The sequence below is a fragment of the Mya arenaria genome, chromosome 12 (assembly GCF_026914265.1).
Source record: "Mya arenaria isolate MELC-2E11 chromosome 12, ASM2691426v1".
NCBI lineage: Eukaryota > Metazoa > Mollusca > Bivalvia > Myida > Myidae > Mya > Mya arenaria.
The window spans coordinates 67,480,390-67,504,406 of NC_069133.1; the positions used below are offsets into that span (position 1 = coordinate 67,480,390).

At 32.5% G+C, this 24,017-nt stretch overlaps 1 protein-coding gene across 1 annotated transcript; it reads right to left on the reverse strand.

The window, feature by feature from the left end:
- Positions 1-8,756: 8,756 nt before the first annotated feature.
- On the reverse strand, positions 8,757-18,086 carry LOC128210910 (putative nuclease HARBI1). Its single transcript, XM_052915259.1, has 7 exons — positions 18,072-18,086; positions 16,593-16,732; positions 11,556-11,617; positions 11,148-11,265; positions 10,481-10,553; positions 10,091-10,272; positions 8,757-9,502 (listed from the first exon to the last, which is right to left on the reverse strand). Exons 1-7 carry the CDS (start codon positions 18,084-18,086, stop codon positions 9,274-9,276), a joined length of 819 nt encoding a protein of 272 aa, XP_052771219.1. The 3' UTR covers positions 8,757-9,273.
- Positions 18,087-24,017: the final 5,931 nt, after the last annotated feature.

Genomic DNA, 24,017 nt, shown 5'->3' on the forward strand with positions numbered 1-24,017 from the left:
GTCTGAGGCTCATTTATCGGGCTTGACATGTCGCAACTTGGCGTCTATGATTGTCGTTGTTGAGTTTATAAAGGTCAGCCCGCACCATATAGAGGCTGCAATATGGCTTGACTCCCTCACAGCCACAAGTGTGACTGAAACATATTTTTGAGGCCAAGGGGTGGGTTAATCCCATTTCTTTGTGGGAAATTCGCCAAATGAGTAACCACGGGCTCTACGATGAATGAAACATGTGGTCCCACAGCTCTGAATTTTGGATATGTTTTTTTTTTCATTTGTCTTGACTTGTTGTAATTTAAAAATTGGATAGCATGCGTGTCTTAAAAATCTAAAAGCTAGAGTACGGTAACTTTGATATTTTTAAAGGATGAGTAAGACTAGCGGACAGTTCCTAGGCAAGAGAGTGTTCTGAGAACAGGACGTCTCGTCCAATGTGCATACATATATAATAATGTGAACTGACCTCTTTAATGTTGAATTCCCAGTTGCCTCACTTCTGTCTGAATTCTAAAACTTCTTCAATACCATAGAATACGTTGACATGTTTTAATGATTTATTTTTCTGATTGTTTTTTTTCAAATGTTCATCTACATATGTATGTTTTTGTTTTTGTTTTTTTGTTTTTCAAACGGCCCGCGTTCGATTGTTTTCCAATTAAGTGTTCAAGTACGAGATAATTATCACCCATACTGGACTATCTAGACATAAACATGTCGCCCCTGGTCCAGTGTATGCTCTTTTTCACTGGATATAATTTATTTTCTATATTTGAATATTTCTTATTGAATGAATTAGGCGTGGGTCAAAAACCTACAATTTACTTGGACCCGAAACTTTATCAAAATAAAACCATCACCTTGCATAGCATATACCATGTATCGTTTTGGACTTCTATTATTACAATGGTTGTGCACAATCTTTAAATGAGAAGAATTGAAAAATAGTTGAGGCTTATGTTTTTGTGGTGACATGTATTTAATAGTTTATGGTTAGACCGATATGTAAAATCATACTCTAAAATACCTCATCCTTTCATGTAACAGGGAAAACAGATAAGAAAAAGAAAAGTTTTGTCATCACAACGTTGATAATACATCATCAAAATAATTGTAATAATAAGTTTGATTACCGGGCTCGGTAATTTTAAAAGTTAATTATTATATCGGTCTTTATGCCATGCATAAGTCCATGAAGTCCTTTTCGTTTTATTCCATAATTCCATACAGTAAGATATATGTGAAACACTGAATATTCCATAAGCTGTTCGATTTAGAAAAAAATGGCATCTAGTACTCTATATGAATTTATTATAGATTTAAGGACAATATACCTGCCAGTGAATGAAGCGGTTGTGTCTTACAGAAAGCTTCACGTTCTTACGTCAAGTTATGCGAAATCAAAGATTGAAGTAAATACATAAAAGTTGATGATATGGTTGTCACAAGATTTTCAGGACATCCGTACTGAAGGACCAATGCAAATATGTATGTCCCAAAATATAGGGGAATAAAAATCACACTATTGGCGTTTCTCACTAATTTCTCATGTTTAAAGCAAGGTCAAAGTCTAATATGTTATAGAAGTGTGAATTGTTTTAAAATTTCAACCGATAATCTCTGCTCAGTGTAAGTCGTATGGTTAAGAACGTATAAAGATTATTAATAAAATTCAAACAAATGTTAATATTCCGTAAAATTATGTTAGTGTTATTGTTCCGTTCTTCCCTTTAATTTGTTGCCGGAAAAATGGCCTATGTAAGCTTCATGTAAATAACGATATGATCTTAAGCGATCCTTCCTGAAGAAGTAATAAAAATCAATGTATATTGTATGTCGCTTAAACGTATTTTAAATGGGAGCTATTTTCCATGTAAATTAAATAAGGATTTCGTTTAAACGTTGATGATTATAAAACATACGTTTTTATTTCCGTCTCAGTTATTTATTCAACGTATTGATTCAGATATATCATTGGTGTATAATTGAGGAAAAAGTCATGTTAAGAAACATGAAGAAACCTTACATAAACACAACTGTTCATTTACTGCTAGGATGTGTTTGCAAAGTGTTTGTTATGGGTTAATTAGTCTTTAAATCATGCAGTAAATGCCTTTCAATAATATAACAGTGATACACCTCTTCGTCAGTCAAAATAAAACAAAATATTATGTCAAATAGTCAATAGGTTTGTCAAGAATTGTGTTCTGTGTGTACCGAGGACTTTTCTAAAATTGTGATAAATCTTTTTCCGTTACAGGGATTTCAATAAAAAACATAGTCGAATCAATTTCAATTTAGGCCTCATTATCCCGTATAAAATTCCGCTCCTGTGACCTCATTCCTTTCGGTTTTTTATACTTCAATGGTTGTCTCGACTTTTATGGTGTAACCATAACCTTGTTTAAGTGAAAACGTCAACCCCCAGTTATTTGGTGTCCAAAAGTCCCCAGCGGATTTATGTGGCCCCTTGTTATTCGAATACAAAAAAATATAAATTTTAAAGGTTTTACTGACTAAGATTTTTTTTCGGGAACAATATAATCACACAAATAAGTAAAATGAGTTGAAACTAAACTAGGTGTTGTGCAACCAATGAACACATTCTTAATATCTGAACAATTAATATTTGCAGTCGGACTTTTCTGGGAGAGACATCGTGAAACGAATGAGTTTGTCTGTGAAACTGAAGTTCGATTTGTAATTGAAATAATTTCTATAAATTGATGGGAAAACTATATAAGAACCATTTTTGAATAAATTAAGATGTTCCTAGATTTATTTTGATACATATTTAAATGAATCTTTGAATCTCAAACGTAATGTTCAAAATATCTTATACTTGTTATATATCGTCTACCCCCATTTACATGTGTTATGCCAATGTTTAAAATACAACAACAATGTTTAATACACCACGGTTTAATTTTCGGATTCTACTTAATTAATGTCTGGAGCCGTATAATAATTAAGTATGTAAACCCCTTCTAAGGGGCGTAGGTTAGAAATGGGAAAGAGGGGCAACCTATCACCTTTATTAACCACAAAGAGATCGACACAAGGAAAAAGTTGTTCGACCGCATACACGATGGAATCAAGAAAAAAACGGTTAGTGGCAATATCAATTTGATATTCAATCTAGGGAAGGTTCGTGTGTCGCTTTGTTTAAATGGGGTATAGATACGCGGAAAGATGATGTACAGACAGTCTTGACCTCGCGCCAGGACCTACCGCCTGGGGCGAGTGTTGTACCTTCTTATCTTATATTGTGCATTTTCTCGCCTGCTGTTACCGCTTTTATACCGTATCAAATATTCAAGTATAATTGTCAAGTGCACCTTTAAATCTATTTTGGAGAGATTAACTGCACTTAATTTATTAAAACAAATCATTTTTCTTAGTGTAATTTTAATGTATGGTTTCTGGTGGTTGTTTCTCAAGTGAAATAATACGTTACTGATTTGATTTGCAATCATTATTTTCTTGGAAAAAAGCCTAACATAATTAATTCGAATGGTTTAACAATCAAACAGATACGAGTGAAACTTAATCAAAATGAATATGTACATATATTCATAGCATTTAAGCTTTTCAAATTGAAAACATAATAAATTTACAATGTATATAGATTTCTATTTGTTATTTAAAGTAAAGGAACAGTGGGTTTGCAACGACACGTCTGTTTAAGTCTGAGAAGAAAACGTATGAAATCACAAACGACATTACACCAGAGACATATATAAAATCCAATCGCCAATTCTTCCTCCAAGTATAGGGCCGTCGATGTCTGCCCCTCCATCAGACAATCTCGTTTTGGCATTGGCATAACAGGATGAGGACATTATACACAACAATTTCAACTTTTCTTATAAAACTATTGCTTAAATAAGTCATCCATGCTGTATTTTGCATATAGTCATAATAACTTGTAATTTTATACCCGTTTCATAATTAGTGATGTTCTTCCAGCTCACGAAAATGAAATAGGCTTGCTGCTTACTACGCTTTTGGATATCAGGGCACGTTTTTGGCATACATAATCCCGCCGGAGGATGTATTCCGACAACCATCGCATTGCTAACTGGTATCGCCATATCTGGGAGAAATACCGAAATACACGGTTAATAGCTTGTCAACGTTTTTCGGGTGGTTCCGTGGTCTTGTGTCACACTAGTCAATCTAGGGACAGCAGTTTTGATTCCCAACGGCAACATTAATATACTAATCATTTTCCGGGATGGACGTTAATCAGGGTCCCGTGTGACAGTGTAAACTTTGCGGCACGTCAAAGAATTGGATTGGCTCAAACCAGGGTTTTATTGTGTCTGTGCACCATTCTCGAAATATTTTAGATAACTAACACTCTTACCAGAGCACTCGTCGAATGGGCAAGGCCCGAGTTCGAGTGTAAAGAAGCTTACACTCCAACGGGTGGTTGAAGCAATTAAGCAACCCCGTCATAATTGCAAACAATGCTGCTTTTTTACAAGAGTAATGCAATGATGAAAACGGCAATAGAGCATGTCATTGGACAAACAGCATGTATGTGGTTGAATAATAATGGCATAGATTTTGTTGTTATTGTTTATTAAGGTTAATAAAACTTTGTCTTAGTGTGAGAGTAAAATCACAACCTAGCCCGACTTTGAATTAAAATTAGCTTCAAATATTGTCATGAACACAGCAAACAAAATGCAAGGCTATATAAATCATGGTTACCGAACTGGCATGTTAACGTTGTCAGTAGGACTAAAGTATTTACCGCTTTAATTCGAACAGGGTCTGTCGCGAGCCATTGAGACCACTCTACCGACTGAGTTAAGTAGTCATTACATTACATATTATATTGAACCATTTGGCGACATATACAGTACAACCTTTAGGGTACTTCTCCCAAAGGTTGTACTTTTTCATGAACATCCGGCGCTTTACCTTTAGGCGACAGTCAAAAATTGTATATTCTCGATGGCTAGTATTTTTGGAAAAAAACATCAGTAAAAATGCTTTACTACATTTATTTATGCATATTTTATGAAGGAATATGCAAAGGATATATTATTATAGGATATATAGCATGTAATGATAATGTCTTCCAAAGGTTGTTCAAATAGGCAAAATATCCCAAAGGTTGGATTTGTATATATATATATATATATATATATATATATATATATATATATATATATATATATATATATATATATATATATATATATACATATATATATATATATTATATCGAAGTTTGAGAGTTGTTCTTCTCATTTAATTTTTAAGTAGAGCTGTTATGCATTTGAGATCAAGTGCACAAACGTATTTGAAGAATATGTTACACACATAAAATAAAAAAAAATGATCACATAACAATAATCTTGCACTGAAGTATATTACAATCAGATAGATAGATCACAGTGATTTGGTGGGAATGTGCTGAATTTTGACCTTTACAAAATTTAGTGACATTTAAGCTAAAATAACCTAAAATATATATATTTTTTTCTTCAGATTCAGCAAAGGGGTCACTCCAACCAACTATCTAGCATAAATAACTATGAAATACTGCACTTTTACAAAGTCAGAAAATGTCGAATTGTCTAGAGTGGTAGGAGTGACCCCTTTGTGAAATGCTTTAATCGACATGATTATGTCCACGAAGATTACCCTGTCTGTATCATGGAATGAAGCGACTGAAGTGTAAGTCCTTTTTATGTAAAGTGAATTCAAATTGATAGGTAAACTGAATATGTGATGTTCGAGGACAAATAGTGGAAATGTCAACTGAAGTCTAGATGAAATTTCTATCACATTTAAAATTAAATGAGAGTAATTGATATATAATTCCATTATACAAAAAACATTGCCATATTAAAAAATTATAGAAATCTGCCCACGTACAATTATTTGGACTAAGGCAGTCATTGGAATAAGACTTTGGGATCAACAAGCCCGAATTATTATACTATTGCTTGGCATCAAATTTTTAACAAGCCCTGCTATATACAATTCAAAATTTGAGCAAGCCCAATGACATTTTACCAGTGCAGGGCTTGCGGGCTTGTGTTAATTTTGACCACTGCGAAGGAAATTGTTATACCTTTATAGAGTAAACAGTGTTGGTGGGCATGGCCGGGACGCTGGAGAAGTGAAGAAAAAATGGATCGACTTGAAGGTACAATATTTACATTAACACTTCATTCATAAACGATGGTTGTTGTTTATCAATTCCACATTATTTCTGTATAAAGTGCTATGGCATTTCCCATCAAAATCACATGCATTTGTTTGATACTTCTGTCCTGTCATCCTTCGGACTCCGTCAATTTTGAACAGCCTCATTGCATACCATACCCCAATAAAATGCAACATGTCAAATTTTAATCCTTTGAGGGCACTATAGCTACATGACTAAATGGCATGTTTGAGTTTTTATTTTCTCAAATAATGCCAATATGCAAGTGATCATACATGTATAATACTCCATAATTAACCCAGGGTAAAGTGCTTTAAAACCTCTTTCATGAGAAAATGTTGAGGTATTGTATTTATCTATTGCTATTAACTACAACAACTATTAGTGAAGTTTAATGAAAGTAATATTTCTATGTAGTAGATAAGTTGCATGATCTGTAAGTAACACATGCAACTTAATGTCAATAATCACGGACCTAAAATGGTTTATAGGTCCGTGCAATAATGTAAACACATTTTTTATGCAGTCTGTAGTGAAAATGAAGGTCATTGGGCAGCTTCATGGCCACAAACAAACCGGAGGTGGCGAGCCCATTGAGATGAACATGAAGGATTGGGAGGAGAAGGCAAGACATGTTCATCATTGTACTCTTCTGTATTGTATAAAAAACTTTAAACAGGGCTTCCTAAACACCAACTTGAGCAAGCAAGTGATAGACTTCTATTTTTCAGTTAATGGAAATCATGGCCCTTTATTTCTTGACTTCTTGTTTAAGTTTTGTTTTCCCAACAATATGTGAATGGGTCCCTTTTAAGCAAACATTATAGTATCAGTATTTTTATTGTTTCTTACTGAATATTTTCGTGAAACAGTTTCATTTTGAAAAACAGATTTCTCCTTTCCAGGTCCTTGCAACCATACCAAAGGTGTCTGTTTCTTGGATAGAAGGGGGGATCGACACTAGTGCTAAGTTTGTGTTACAAAATAAACAACATGAACTGATAAGTACCTCAATCAAAAACGGAAATATATTAACATGTATTTGTTATTGTGACAACATAGATATGGGTTAATTGTAGGGTACAGACATGACAGCATTAGCCTGTTTTGTATTTAAATACATTTATTACTACAAATAACTGACAGCCACTTGTAATTCACCATACAGAACAATTGAATGGCATCATGTCATCATAGGTCCCGGCAACTTCACCTGAGGTCAAAACAGGAGAGGTCTCATCGCCAGAAGGAACAGGGAGTGAGGTTGAACAGTTCCAATCAATGAATTCAAATCCAAAAACATATGACATAAGAAATAACAGTTGAATATCAGTATTTTGTTTACTTGTACATATACAATTGACTCATCTCTCTGTTTTCACTTGCAATATGTTTTGGTAACACTTTAAGTAATTAGATCTGGAACTTTCATTGTTTAAAAAAGAGATGTTTCATGATAGGAAGACTTAAGGAATTCGATTCCTTATGACAAATTCAACAATATTTAAAGTTGCACTCTCACAGATTGTGACGAAAGAAGTTCTTGGAACAACCTAATATTTGGGTAAATATCTGAAAACAAGTTATATAAGAAAGGTGACAAAATATCAAATTGTAGTTTTTTAAACATTTATATTTGAAATTTACGGCAGTTTTCCACAATTGAGATCTGTTATTTTTTTAGTTTTACATTTATGAATGAATTAAAGGCTTTGATGCCAACATCAGCTGATTTCGAGACACAAATAATAAAAAAAAAATGTGGAAACTGCCTATCTGTGAGAGTGCAGCTTTAATAAAATAATTGAGTAAAGTGCAGTGTTAACTCCAATACTGATCATGTACATCATTGTAAATGCATTCAAAAATAAATCATAATATTCTTGTAATTATTACTTTAAGTGATGAATGATATCATGTCATAAAATTAAAAATATCTTTTTGCAGACATCACACCAGGACCATCCTCAACAGCCTAAAGAAAGTTGGAGGAGCCTGGGAAGAGCGAAAAGAAGAAAAAGAAAATGGAGGAAGAGGATTTAAGTCTGAGGATGGTTCTTGCTCAGGAGCAAACAAACTCAATCTTAAAAGAAATAAGCAACAGCTTAAAAGAAATTGTAAATCTAAAAAGAGGCGAACAACAATTTAGTGTTTTTGAACAATAACTTTTGTGTATGATGTGTAAGCATTACTATTTTCCAGAAACGTTATTTGCAAATTGATAATTGAAATGTATTTAAAAAGTTATTATTTCTTGTGAATGAAATTGAGCTTTGGCATAATTTCAATGATCTCGTTATAGATGAAAAGTAATATGTTGACATAATGTAAAAATAGATGATGATCATTGCAAACAGTTTCCCTAAAGTCACATTTATCTCTTGAAATTATACATTCAATTGAAAAGTACATACATTGAAAACAGAAATATTTGTAAAAACAGAAAAAACTTTGTCAGGGATCTATATTTTTTATCTTAATCTTAGGGATTGTTCACCACTATGCTATGAAGGCTTACTTTAAACGAGTGGTATATTTAAGCTGTATACCTTACTTGGTAATATCATGTGATAACAACGACTAGCCAATCACGCATTAGGAATGAATTCTACTAGGTAGACATACCCAGTAATCTTTTTTAATTGAAAAATACAAAATAACTGCTAAACTTAAATAAATTATTAACTATGTGGAACTTTAGTTAATAGTAAGTTGCAATGCATCGTACACATTAATACCAAGTTTATGTCAGTTTTCGACAATTTTCTTGCAAATTGATCATCTGGTGCAAAGTTACTTTAACAATCCTGACCCCAATTTCTTGAAACTTCCTGAGCTTAACAGGCTTTAAGTAGTTCCTTTAATTTTGCAAAATATCAAATTTAAACTAGATTTTTATAGATAAAAATTTGTTATTCCTATTTACCAAATAAATAACTTCCATTAACAGGCTTAACATTTTAAAAGAAGTATATATACAGCATGTGCTTGAAAAGATCAATAATATTTAGCGAAGTTAAATCATGTTATAACAAAATTGAGCAGTTTCGAGGAATTGGGTACTGGTATTGAAATATACTTTCAATTTAATGGAACATGTTCACAATTCTGCGGCGCATGACCTGTCCTTGTTCATTCTGTTGTGCAATTTGGCAAGCTGCTTGAGCATTGTCATTGTCATAATCCATCATCATGTCAGCTGGAAATGGAACATTGTTTTCGATACAAAAGTTGTGCAACTTTACACATGCCACAACAATTTTGCAACGTTTGGTTGGTGTGTATTGTAGCGCTCCTCCTGATCTATGTAGGCATCTGAAAAATGTACATGAAGATAATTAACATTGTGTATATATACAATTAACTGAAAATGACATCTGTTTAAGTCTCATTGCATCTCATTCATTGCAATCTGTGTTTGAAATATTCTCAACTTTGAAACTTTATATATTTATTGTTGAAGATTTACTAGTTTTTTATTCATAACATATTTTATCCTTTCCTGTTCTTTTATCGAAATATACTGATGGATTATTGATACACTCACTGATTTAAACAGTGAGTTAATTAAAATATAATTTTACTGTTTTCACTGATTTTATCGTAAAATTGTAAATAGCTTAACATAAACAGATGCACTGCTGAGAAGAAAAAAATGACATCATTTAATTTCGTATCCAGCATGACATCATTTCGCCGTGATATCCCAATTAAATATCCATTAACTTTTGTAAGCACGAAAGGTAAAGAATTATTTTATATATTATTTTATGGCAATATATACAACATTTTGAACATCAAACATACATATTTCATTACTGGACATTCGTAAAATGATTTTTTTGTGCTCACTCGTTCATTATATTGCTATCTAACACTGAAAATTACAAATATATCATTAACCTGAAACGGGATTTTAGAAGTCCGAAAATCCTCTCAATCACTATACGCCCCCTGATTTGGACATTGTTGAGGGCAATCTCTTGTGGAGTTGTAGGATTGAGTAATGGGGTCAGTAGGTATGGACGGAGGGGATAACCGCCATCACCAAGTAAAATGCCTGTCTGGTTAGTCTCAAGGTGGTCCTAGATTCAAAGCCAGCGAAACAAACAATTATTGCATGGTCCGGTTCAGTTTAACATTATTGTTATTGATGTGATTGCATATGTTCTTCCCTATAACTTGCACACAATTAAATGTTTAATTTCTACATGATCACAGATAAGAATTGTTTTTATTGAAAAAGAAAACAACAATGTTTGTGATAACCATTTAGCTTAAGTACACAATAACCTTTAGTGTAGAATCATCAAACACAGCTGCATCATGCTGGGAACCTGGCCATCTGGCTACAATGTCAGTGAATCTGAATATTTCCAATCTATAATTAATGTATTACTAATTGAATTTTTATAGATGATTTTATTGTGATAAAGAAAACATGAATTAAGATATTGTTATTCATACCAATACATGTCTTTTATTCCAATTGTAACATGACTGTTTCATATTCTAGTAATTTGTTATGTTTTGTTTATGATGTTTCAAATATAAATTAGATATATACAACATTATTTACATTGACATGATTTAAGTTACATTTGCAGTGTCTAGCACACCTATTGAATTTGCTTAATTTTATTGAAAGTAATAGATGTCCAATTGAAAATCAATGCAATAAAAACAATGTCTATTTATTTGGGGTCATTCACTCATAATTTGATGTGTATACATTGACAAACTGTACTATATTAAGCAATCACTTTGTTCAGATCACCTTTTAAGATTTTTTTAGCATTTAAATTTATTTGCCATATGACTCATGAAATATACCACGCAATTACAAAAAATCCCATAACATTTCATTTCTTTTTTCATAGATAAGGATAAGATATTATCTTATCAATTAATTTTATTTTTTTTCCTTTTCACGGTATTTGTACTTATTTATTTAAATTACCTCATTTCATGGTCACATACAGCCATGACATTGATGGGATGGTAACCTTTTCTGCATATGAAGGCAACCCCATTGTCCTTAGGAGCAAGAATAGGGACCAATGTTCCATCCACTGCTCCTGTAGCAATAAACTTTGTTGTTGTATGACTAAGAAATGTTTTTAAAGTATTTGTTGCATTATATTTTAGTGTACTTATAGTGTTATTTAATGTTACTTGTTTGATGTATGTATGCAATAAACATTGAGGATAATTATTATCTTCATGTAAAAATTTCATCCATTGTATGTTTCGAATATTTTAAACAATGCCTAAAGGCTGCAATCTTACAGACAATTTGATTTCTGGAAACTAGTGATACAATACTAGTGATATATTCAAACATATATGTTATTTGGTTTTAAAATACCTATGATGTTGGGTATCCTGCACTTCCTGAAAAATCCCTCTTTTGTCCTTAATACCTCATCTCTTGTGGATGTATCTATACATGTACAACATTATGACCATGATTCATGTTGGTACAATTATAGTTTGGAAAACTCTACTTGTTAATTTGTTGAAAGCTGCACTCTTGAAGATTGGCAGTTTGGTAATGTTTGTTTTTATAAATGTTTTGTTCCCGAACCAGCTGATTTTGGCATCAGTGCATTTAATTCAGTCATAGGCAAAGCAATCACGAAAGAGCCGATCTGATTTGTTGGGAAAACTGCCTAAAAATCGTAGTTAGTAATTAATGCGTTTAGCTGTTAAAAAACAATTTCCAACGTTAGTATGGAAAACTGCGCCCTGATCTTTTGTCCGCAGTATTATATCACTAGAATTTGCACAAAAATTTGCTCATTTCAAGACAAGAAAATAAAACATTTTTGAAAATAATTTTTTTTTTTTAAACGGTCAATCTGTGACAGTCCAGCTTTAAAGTGTCTCAATCAGAGAGTTTATGGTGACTGCATTGTATAAGATTTTAGTTTTCATTTTGTTTTGCGCCTTGGTCACGATATAATGACAATTTCCTTTTTGTTGTTGTTACGTTGTAATTTTCTTAACATGTTATGTTAAAATTGTCTTTTTTATGTCTCATGATATGCAGAATATATCTGTCGACTCAACTTATACAGACTTCCATCGCTTGATTTGACGCGTTTTCTAATTTCAACCTCCAAATAGCCAAAATGTGGCTAAAAACTGCCGTTACAACGTTTCATTTCAAAATTACCCCTTTTTTAATATAAAAAACAAAAAATACTGGAAAATAATTGTATCAGATATCTTGAGCATTGAGTAAGCAATTTAGTCTTCTTTCTGTAGCTGGTTATTTCATTTAAATTGCATAAAAACTGACGGAGTACTACTAAAATAACTGAACCCACCATTTCGTTACCAAAATCTGGCTTTTTCAAATCAGGGATACAAAATGGCCAAAATTTCTTAGCAATATGGTATTTTTTGAAAATATGACCCTCAATTGGAAGAACTACAACTCATTTATCAATAGCAATAAGAAATTTATACATAATACCTACATTACCAAATTTATTATACGCCTGAGTATGCACCCAAAAATACAGAAAATTTTGTCCCATCCGTAGACGCATGTTTTTCCCAGCAAGGAATATGCTTAGCATATAACCAACCAGGCAGATTTTGCATTTCCATTCAGTGACCAAATATATTATTTGTTGCATCAATATCTGATTGTAATTTGTAAATATGAAGCTCAACATGTCAATGTCCCATCCGTAGACACCATGTCCCATCCGTAGACACACATAAAATGCTCAAAATTTGCGTATATTAAGCGAAAAGAACCACTTTCCTTTGATAGAAACGTAGCACATATTCAAACCTAGGCAATGGATTACCAAAAACAACTCATTACCTTTGTATTTTTATTTTTCCACTTCTATAGGTTGCTAAAAACATTGAAATTCATGCATTAACCTATTTTTTTCTATAGTGTGTATGTTTGGGAATTAAAATAAGTAGCCAAAATACAGGATGGATTATGTTGTTTTAGCCAGACATAAAGAGGCCTATTAGAAATTTATTTATGGTTAAGAAAATGAAGTACAGTAAAGCTGGTAAATGTCTACGGATGGGACATTTAAATCACGCTATGTACGAAATGTCCATTTATAAATTCAGGTGTGACTAGAATTAACATTAATACAAAAATGGACAAGCAGAGAAATAAAAACCATTCAAATATACCTGAAATTGACATTAATGTAAGTGCAAAAGCCCTTACAATGAAAAGATACAGGGGAAAAATGAAAAATGAAAGAAATGAAAAATATGATGAAATGAAGAGGAAAGATGCTAAAAGGAAAAACACATGATAGGCAAATTGACAAAGGGAGAAAAAGAAAGTGATCCAAGAGAAACCAAAAAACAATAATAAATATGGAGAGAAAAGAAAATGAAATTAAGCTTGCCAAAAAGAAAGAAGGTGCAGACAATATCACAAACAAAACTAATGGAGAAAACCGGACTCCTAGACAGACACCGTGTAACAATAAGAATAGAGAAATGAAAGAAAATGAAAGCCTGAAAAAGAAGAAGAATGTGCTTAAAGATGCTTAAAGTACAGAATTGGACGATGGGGATAAAACTTAAAAAATACAGTGAAAATAGTCTTTCAACAGACCAAGATACTACAAACACTGATCAAACAAAAACAGATGGTACAATAGACAACGATGATATTAACAGATCCAGAACAGCCACAAATTCAGCTGAAATATAAGTAATGAGATGTGTGAGCCTCCATTTAATTCAAGAAGCAAGAAGTACAAAATATAGAGCAATATCAAAAGTAAAAGAAAGTATGCCTACAACACCAAAGCGGAAAACAAGAGTGTAAGAAAAACTGATAGAGTATGTCACCAACGATAAGAAGAAATTTGGAAGAAAAGGGTGTTATTTTACCAAAGAGTGCTAGAAGAAATTTAAAGCTGAGCGAAACAGTCAATATGAACAACATTAAAGAAGAATACAGGATGTGAAATTGAGTCATGGAGGGACTCACAAGAAAAGAAGACAGAATACAACAATGTGTTGCAATGTGTGCTTGATAGGAATATAACCAAATACCATACTAGCTTTGGTAGTGGGATTGCTTCCTTCCTACAAGTAAGGCGACCAACAGGGAAAATAGACAACACCAATGAAAAGAAGTGGAAACTAAAACCAAGAAAGACAAGGAAAGATAGGCTGACTGCAGGAACTGTTGTTTGTCAGTAGATGTGTCCGGAAAAGTACCGAATAAAAAAGATGTAAAGTTACTCGATGGAGAGAACATCCAATCTCAAGTAATGACAATGACCTTGGCCGAGGCATATGAATTATTTATTTTCTGGAGTTCTTAAGTAGTTAAGAAAAGGTCATTGACAAAATGTCATTTTTACATATGATTCAGAACAGTTTCTCAGTTTTGGAGTATATATATCAGTCATCAGGGCTTTTTCTGCCCATTTTTGGAAAGAGGATCCTAGACATTTTGGGAAAATTTGCGTCACAATTATGCCTAAATTGGGAAAATTTACAGTTAAAATAACAAGCCTTTCAGTCTCCTGCAAATGAGGAAATTATTAAATATAAGTTTATTTTCCCTTTCAAAAGCCCTAAAACAGCTGAAATCTTAATTCTTGGGTGTAAATATTTATTGCAATGAATCATGACAGATACTAATTTTTCATTTCAAATGATCTCTGAATGTGTTGCAAATCAATGATTTCTGAATTCAGTTTTCCCCAAAACTTTACATCACCTAATTTTAGGATGTTGAATGAACCGGTACAGGTAAAAACACTGTTTTACTTTTGATTGGGATTTTTTTCTGAAGATTGGAAAAATATATCATATATTTTGCTTTAGGAATGGGTTTGATAGTCGGACCCGTGGGTACTATATAAAATGCCCTGGTTATTGTTAATTAAACATGTTTCTAAGTTAAAATTTCCTTGAAACATTGAAGTAGTTAGTAACTGGATACAGTATAAGTTTGTGAATACCATCAGGGAATATCTTATGCCTGCAGCTTAGTATTACATTTAATAGTTTTATGTCCCATCCGTAGACACTTACAACACATGGTACTTTTACATCGTGTCTTAATAATTTCTAACAACTGAACTAGTGAAAAATCTTACATTTGGTGTTCAATGAGGAATTTAAAACATATACTGATTGACACCATTATAATTCAATGAATTTTCACCTTTGAAAGTTGCAACTTAAAACTGAACTTAAAAGGTCCGATTATCAAATTACAATTACATTGTAAAAGGTTGTCTTACTGAAATTTAGAAATATTAAATATCTTGTACTTCATTTTTGTGTTCTGTTAGCATTTTTGCAACAAGAGATGTTTATACTAGGTTTGTAACTGAACTTAAAGTTCATATGTAAATATATAGTGTGCCTTTTGTCCCATCCGTAGACACTTCGGACCGGATACAGAAAGTGATCTAAAAAAAATATGCATCAAGATAATGCTGAAAAATTGGTATGGCCTTGTTTGTTTTTGATTCTGGTGTTAGAAAAAATCACTTTTATTTGCTTCCTTGGGCTTCTAAAAATTGTAGATCAGTTACAAGCGGTCAAATTCAAAATAATATCATGACATTTATGGTTAAATCTCATTTATTTCTACTAAGAAGGAATAAAGTCAATTATTTTGCCCATAACTGTTTATTTGGCACCTATGCAACAAGTCTGGCTAAAAAAAGCATTATAAAAGAGTTCTGTCACATAATCAAAAGCATTTAAATATACATCACAAATTATTTTTTTTCAGTATTCCTTGATACATAAACCTCCCTGAAAAAAAAACTGGAGTTCGAACCTAATGATTTTATTCGAATTATTATAACACCATGACCCTACTGTTATGGAACGTATGTAATTTGGCTATTTGAATATTTTGATTTTTTACCCTTTGTGAAACACTTTTTGTCATTATATCGTGACCAAGGCGATAGTCAATTTTCTAACAAAATATGGTACCAATTTATAGGCTATTTACTATTTGTAGCACTGAATTAAAAACGTTTTTGAAAATCCATGTCTAAAACATTTTACAACCATTGTGAATAACAATAGAAATTCAAATAACTGTATCCTAACAAATATTTAGCAATGTTATTGATAAACACTAGTGTTGATGATGTTTTGTCTCTGAACAGATAATAAACCTTTATATGTGGCAGTGGTTACTTTCTTTTATTATATTTTCAATCCATTCCTTATGTTATAGACTGCATTAGCTTCAATGAAAATGTCCATATTACAAATTACAATTACAGAAGAGATTCTCAGTGTCTTTGAACTAATAGCCTGTATATATATAATATACAGCTTGGTCAGAAGTTCCTGATTTCAATATCCATTTGAAGATTTGTAATATATTCATGGTTTTCCTACAGTTTAACCCATATATTACCTTACATTTCCAATGTTTCTGATAACTGCATCCAGAAAATCATCAAACACCCGTCCAGCTGTAGCTTTGGATATGCCATGAATGTCGGCAGACTCTGACAAAAAGTTTCCCTTTGAGAGCATCCTCAGCCCTACAAGGACCTGAAAACTCCAAAAATATTACATATGTATTTGACTGTTAATTTTAGTATATTAATGATGGTCAACATGCCATATTTAATAGCTAGATTGAGTTGATAGGTAAAGAAATGTAATTCAATATAATAAATATTTTTGCAATGAAATAATTTGTTGTTCTGGCTGCTTGAGTACAGCATAATGTGACCATGTTCCTGCAAGCAGTACAAATTAGTCGATTATTCATTCATTGATTACAAACTTATAGCTGAACTCTCACACAACGGCAGTCTTGACAATTTCATATGATTTTTTGTCATGGAATTTTCCAATTATTGTGCAAATGTCTGACAACCAGTGATATAAGAATTCTGACAAACATTAAAATCGCAGTTTTTCACATTTACTTTTACGAAAGATGACTTTTTATGGCTAGAACTGTTACTAACACTTTAAGAAACAAGAATTTTAAGGTTGATTTCCAAACAATTCAGAAATACCCTTTTGCGAGTTATTTTTCACAACTGAATTGAAGTCGTTCATGACAATATTAGATGATTCTGTGACAATAATTAAAAAAAGGTCAAAACTGTCAGTATGTGAGAGTGCAGCTTTAACCAAGTGCAATGTAAAGACAATGAAATGAAGAAATATGATGAAGATAATTATATAACACCAGCTCAGAAATTACCCTCAAAAAACCCTTTACAAAATTATTTACTTGATTAAAGAACTTAACCAATTTTACCTCACACACACACACAGAGCCGACTTTTGAAGTAATAAATAAACAAAATCAATCTTATCCAATTCTATTGTACATTTAGTACTATTTATATCATGAAAATAATGGTTATGCACCAGTCAATTGTAACCACAGCCCCACCTCCAGGTCCGGCGAATAGCAGGGACTTTGACTTTCAGTCAAGCCAACCCGGCTAAAATCCCTGCCCAGCAGTGACAAACAGATGGTAAAATTGCCCCGCACCCCAGGGACCCTAGGTAAGGCCCTTTCCCCGCTATATTTAAAGCGTAGACAAACCACCACATTCACCCGGGATTGCGGGGCCACCTGAAAGGTAAAAACACGGTTCATTTCCCCGGTGTATACCCCCGGACCTGGGAGGGGGGGAAGTGGTTACAATTGACTGGTGCATTAATATGAAAATGATAATTTAATTGAAAACAGTTATCACTTTCCTTTCGGCTATGACATAGTTTAATGATGAATCTGTAGTACATGCATAACCATGAGAAATCATGTTCATAGTAAAACATGTTTTTTCGTGGAAAAGCTTTTAGATCTACTCCACAGAAATTCCACTTTCAGCACAATATTTCATTCAATAACGCCATTTTTTACTGTGTTTGCCTCCATCTTGGTGTCATGATATGTCCATGAGATCAATGCATAGGCGTTTATCAATATCCATCAAACACATACACTTGATAATTATCAGACATTCGGCCAAGAATCTTTCATGTTTCAATTCTTGATCTGAAGACAGTGTACTGTGACATATTAACTCAAACGGAGTCGGGTCAAAAAGGCACAGTACCAGAAAGGCCCGGTCCAGAAAGGCCTGGTCCAGAAAGGCCTACTTTTAAATCAAAGGAAACACCTGTATTGTGTTTGAGGGTGTTGTACTTTGATAGAATTAGCGATGTTTGTCTTTAATGAGGTGATAATTATCGTTTCACATTATCAGTTGCGGTGTGTCTTTGATATTTCACGGTAAGTAATGTTTGGCACAAGAAGTGTGTTAAAGGTATATTCATACTATGTATGTGTGACATCTTTAATAATATACTAAAAATAGAGTAAATCAAGTTTAAATGTATAAATTAAAGAACTATGGTCCAGATGATTTTATTAGTCCAACATATGTCTTAAGTAATAAGTTTTCCGTGCATATTGTGTTCTAAGGAAGTAAGGCCGAGTCGGCATGCTGTGGAATGTGATACCTGCCATCGCTGGCAACACCGCATTTTAATTCCTTCTTGAATAAGCACATCATTTTAAGTTCAAACATATTTAATGTTAAACCACCCAACGTTAAACTAGTTTAACTTATGATGTTTACTTTCTTTTCACTGACAAGTTAGGTCACCGGATGGTACAGTAAAAAGATTACATTATACTTTTACATAATAATTTAACGGAGAGAAACCACTTTGTCCTGTCACTTGCATACAAATCGGTCTACTAACAAGGTGCCGTGAAAACTTTAGTTTATTAGGATAGTAGACCATGTGATGTTTATCTACAGTCAGGTGGCCATGTGACCGCGAAAACGAACTTCTTTTCTACAGTATATTCTGTAGTCAGAGGAAAAGCACAAATAGTGTTTTAGTATCTAATAAAGAGACTGCAACCAACCGAACTCAACAATCACTCGCCCATAAACTCCCATGACTCTGCATAATAATGTCACTGGCAAAACAATTGACCTGAAAATCTACATGTGATGTGCAAATCTTACCCCACCCGCAAATACTGGAAACTGTGACACAGCATTCAACGATACTCGTCGATAGTTTATTTAATTTCTGGGGTGAATGACAAAATCTCACTTACAAAAGAAATGAATGATCTCTTTACCGGTGCAGTTCTGAGCATCCAACACTATCAACATGAATTAAATACTTTGGCGTTGTTTGCAAACACTCGTGATCTTGAATCATGACTTGTGTACCGTACTCAGTGATTTGCGGAATAATTGTTACATCATTAGATAATATTCAAAGACTGATCCATGTTTATGCACTATTAAAAGCTTTTATGTTTTGAATTGATATTGACGTATTAAAATGAATGACTTTGAATATAAATGTATTGAAAAAAGTTGAATAGTTTTGAGAACTATTTGGATGGCGATTTAAACATGGATACCGATTGTGATGACGTCAACAGGGAAAAAACAGTTGCTCCCCTTACTTTTAAAGATAACGTTACGATTACTTACGATTCTTAGTACTCGTCAGACTGTCATCACTAGGGCTGACATAAGTGCCTGTCACTACACTAATCCCAAGTCGCGTGGGGCAAAGAAGCAGATCATTGTACGTTTTGTATCGCGCGAGCCAATCCGTACACTACACAGATTTAAGAAGAATCTCAAATCCAGTCCTAACCCGCACTATAAGAATATCTACATTATGGATGACCTGACTCCCTTGCGCATAAAGCTTAAAGCTGTGGTCGCGAAACTTCCAGGAGTGGAAAAAACTTTTGTTATAAATGGTAATATCCATTGTATGTATAAGGGTAAACATTACACCCTGTCCTCACCTGATGACATCTTCGATCAGCTTGGTGTGAATGTTACAGATGATATGTTAAAGGACATGGGTCTGCAGAGATACATCTAGGATCCAGAGGAGGATGATGAAATCCCCGATGACTTTGTTTATGACAGTTATGTTAAAAGTTCAATTGTTTCTCCAAATTTTGAAAATGGTACAAGTAGTACTGTATATCAACTACATACTAGTTCTACTCCTAAACACGTAAATACATTATGTGCAAATATATCACAAATTGATAATCAAACTGTAGTGAATACTTCCAATTTTCATAAAAATGTTGATGATGCTTTCAATGCTGCAAATATTAATGTTACAAGTAATGTTGCAAAGGTTACAAGTTCTAGTAATATCAAATGTGCTATTACCACTAGCAATGTTCATGTTCATACATGTATGTCAAGTTGTTTGTCTGATGTTAATACAAATGAGAATTTTGTAAATTGTTTAGATAATTCTGTTTATCCATTACATATTAATTCTAGTCATGTAAATTCATTATGTGTTCAAACTGTGCAAGATAGTCAAACTGAAATTAATACTCCCAGTTTTCATAAATCTGTTGATTGTTCTGTAGATTTTACAAATAATGGTGTTGCTAAAACACTTGATGCAGTTGCCTCAAACTTTAGTATTGATGATAATTGTATCACTTTTACTAATAATGTCGACCATACTTCATATTGTTTGTCTGTTGATACCAGACTTGTGAAACTAGCCTTTATAAATGTTTGTGGATTTATGTCCAAAATTGATTACCCTGAGTTTGTTGATCTTATTAACAAGTATGATGTCATTGGTTTAGCAGAAACAAAATTGGATAGTTATGATGTTCCTGTCTTGCATGGTTATGTTTTTAAAGGTATATGTAGAGGAAAGTTTATAAGAAAATCTGGAGGTGTAGGAATTTTTATTAAGAAGGATTTGGCTGATCAAATTAAAATTCTTGATTGTAGCAATGAAAATTGCCTCTGGTTTAAATTCATTTCCAGTGATGTAATTGTTGGTACAGTTTATATACCACCTGAAGGTTCAAAGTACAGTTCTATCGATATTTTTGATAAATTAGAACGCGATATTGTCGATATTTACTCAGAATTTGATAATGCATACTTTGCTATAATGGGCGATTTAAATGCTCATACTAAAAAACTATTAGATTTTGTGGAAATTGATCCTTATATTGCATCTCAAAACTTAGATGTTACTACTAGGAATATGCTCTCCATTGCCAATTTATTGGATCTAGGATTTTCAGTGGAAAGGTGTTCACGTGATACTCATGCTCCAAATAACTATGGTTATCGTTTGATAGATCTATGTAAGTCTGCTAACATATACATAGCTAATGGAAGATTAGGCAAAGATATTGATATTGGTCAGTGTACATGTATAAGCAGTACTCTTATAGATTATGTTTTGTTATCGCCGGAATTATTTCCCAGAACTGTACATTTTGAGGTGCAGGAACATGATCCATTGTTTTCTGATGTTCACTCTTGTGTAGAATTTAGTATTAGTATTAATATGTCATCAAATTTAAGTTCTGACTATGTTAAAAATGTTGTTGATTCCACTGATGATGTTGTAATAAGACCAATATGGGATAATAATGCAAAAAATCAATTTGTAAGTCACATTGATGAGTTAAAGATCACTGCTTTGGCAGATGAAATAGATAGCTTATGTATTAGTAAGCAGTATACTGTTGATGTTGTTAATCATTTGACAAATAGTGTTTCTAATATTTTAACTAATGCTGCTGATAAATCTCAATTGTTGTTAGAAAAGAAAATTGTTAATAAAACACTTTGTAAACACTTTAAAAAAGAATGGTATGATAATGATTGTAAAGTTGCTAGAGCTAATTATATTAAAAGTAAAAATAAGTACAGATTTAATAGAACAAATGAAAATTTTGCTTCCTTAGCTAACAATAGTAAGTCTTATAAGAAATTAATGAATAAGAAAATTAATACTTTCAAAGGGAATGTAAATAAAAAGTTAAAAAATCTTCGTAATTCTGATCCCAAAGCTTTTTGGGGATTATTAAATAAATATTGCGATGAAAAGAAGAAAACCTTGTCTACCATTTCTAAAGATGTATTTTATGAACACTTTGTCAAGTTAAATCAAACTTCGTCAACCAATGATGCGGATATGTATTCAGAAATTGATTTTGATTCTATCCCGGGCAATAATGAGGAATTAAACATGGTATTTAGCATTGATGAAATTAGAAAAGCGGTACACAGCTTGAAAAACAATAAATGTCCTTCTTCATTTGATAATATTTTAAACGAATATCTTAAGTATAATGGATGTGAGTCTTTCTTATTACTTGTTTGCAAACTATTTAATTTCATTTTTGATTCTGGAGTATTTCCAGAGGTTTGGAGTAGAGGCATCATTTTCCCAATTTATAAAAACAAGGGTAGCATCAATGACCCGGATAATTATAGAGGCATTACAATTTTAAGTTGCATGGGAAAATTATTTACGACTGTCCTAAATAACAGATTAAACTCTTTCCTGGTTAACCACAATTTACTCTGTGAGGAGCAAGCTGGCTTCAGGAAAAATTATAGTACCATTGATCATGTTTTTTCTTTGAAAATCTTGATTGATTTTTATTTAATGAAAGGTAGAAAACTTTACTGTGCCTTTATTGATTATAAGAAAGCATTTGATAGTGTTAATAGAATAGCTTTGTGGCATAAACTCTTAGAAAATAATATAGATGGTAAATGTATTAAGATAATTAATAGTATGTATGATATTGCTAAGTCATGTGTTAAAGTTGGTAATTCATTATCAGAGTTTTTTAGTAGTCAAGCTGGTGTTAGGCAAGGTGAGAACCTTTCCCCGATACTATTTTCTCTGTTTCTTAATGATTTGACTCAGTTTATGTCAAGTAGGTTTGAAGGGCTTGAAACCTTTTCTAAAAGTACCTTTGAATGTTTAAGTGATGATGATGTAGATGTTTACCTACGTCTTTATATATTACTTTATGCTGATGACACAGTTATTCTCGCCGAATCTCACGCCGACTTGCAAGCGGCATTGAATGCCATGCTAGAATATTGTAATATGTGGGATTTAAAAGTTAATCCTAGTAAAACTAAAGTTATTGTTTTTTGCAAATCTAAAAGAACATTACTGAAAGAACAGGATTTCTACTATGATGGCGCTAAAGTAAATATTGTTGATGAGTTTGTGTATCTTGGTGTTATGTTTAGCTACAATGGTAAATTTACTAAAACTAAAAAACTTTTGGTAGATCAAGCTCGTAAAGCAATGTTTGCACTTATAAAGAAATCTCGTAAACTTAACTTAGCTTTCTCTTTACAATTGTATTTGTTTAATTCAATGATTGTACCAATATTATTATATGGTTCAGAGGTATGGGCTATGGAGGATCTTAAGATATTAGACCAATTTCAGTTAAAATATTGTAAACTCATTTTAAATTTAAAACAGTGTACCCCTAATTGTATGATTTATGGTGAACTTGGTTTAAAACCAATTTCTATACAAGCTAAAACTAGGCTTTTGACCTTTTGGAGTAAAATAGTAAATTCTGCTGATGTGAGCAGCAGCAAAATTAGTCATTTATTGTATAATACTGCATATTCTTTGCACAATGATGTTACCTCTGGCTTAAAGTTCCCATGGCTTTCCTTTGTTAAGAATTCTTTAAATGATTTAGGATTAAGTATGTACTTTGATTTGCAACAGGTTAATAGTGTTATTGTTTTTAAAAATATGGTTAAAAACAGATTATCTGACCAATTTATTCAAAATTGGTATAGTATTGTTTCAAATTCACCAAAATGTCAAATGTATAAAGTATACAAAAAGTTTTTGGGTTTGAAAGCTATATTGATATACTACCCAAGAATCTTTCATTGTATTTGCTTAAATTTAGAATTATGAATCACAAATTTCCTATTGAAGTAGGGCGTGGTCAAAATGTTGAGAGATTTTGTAGAACATGTCATTT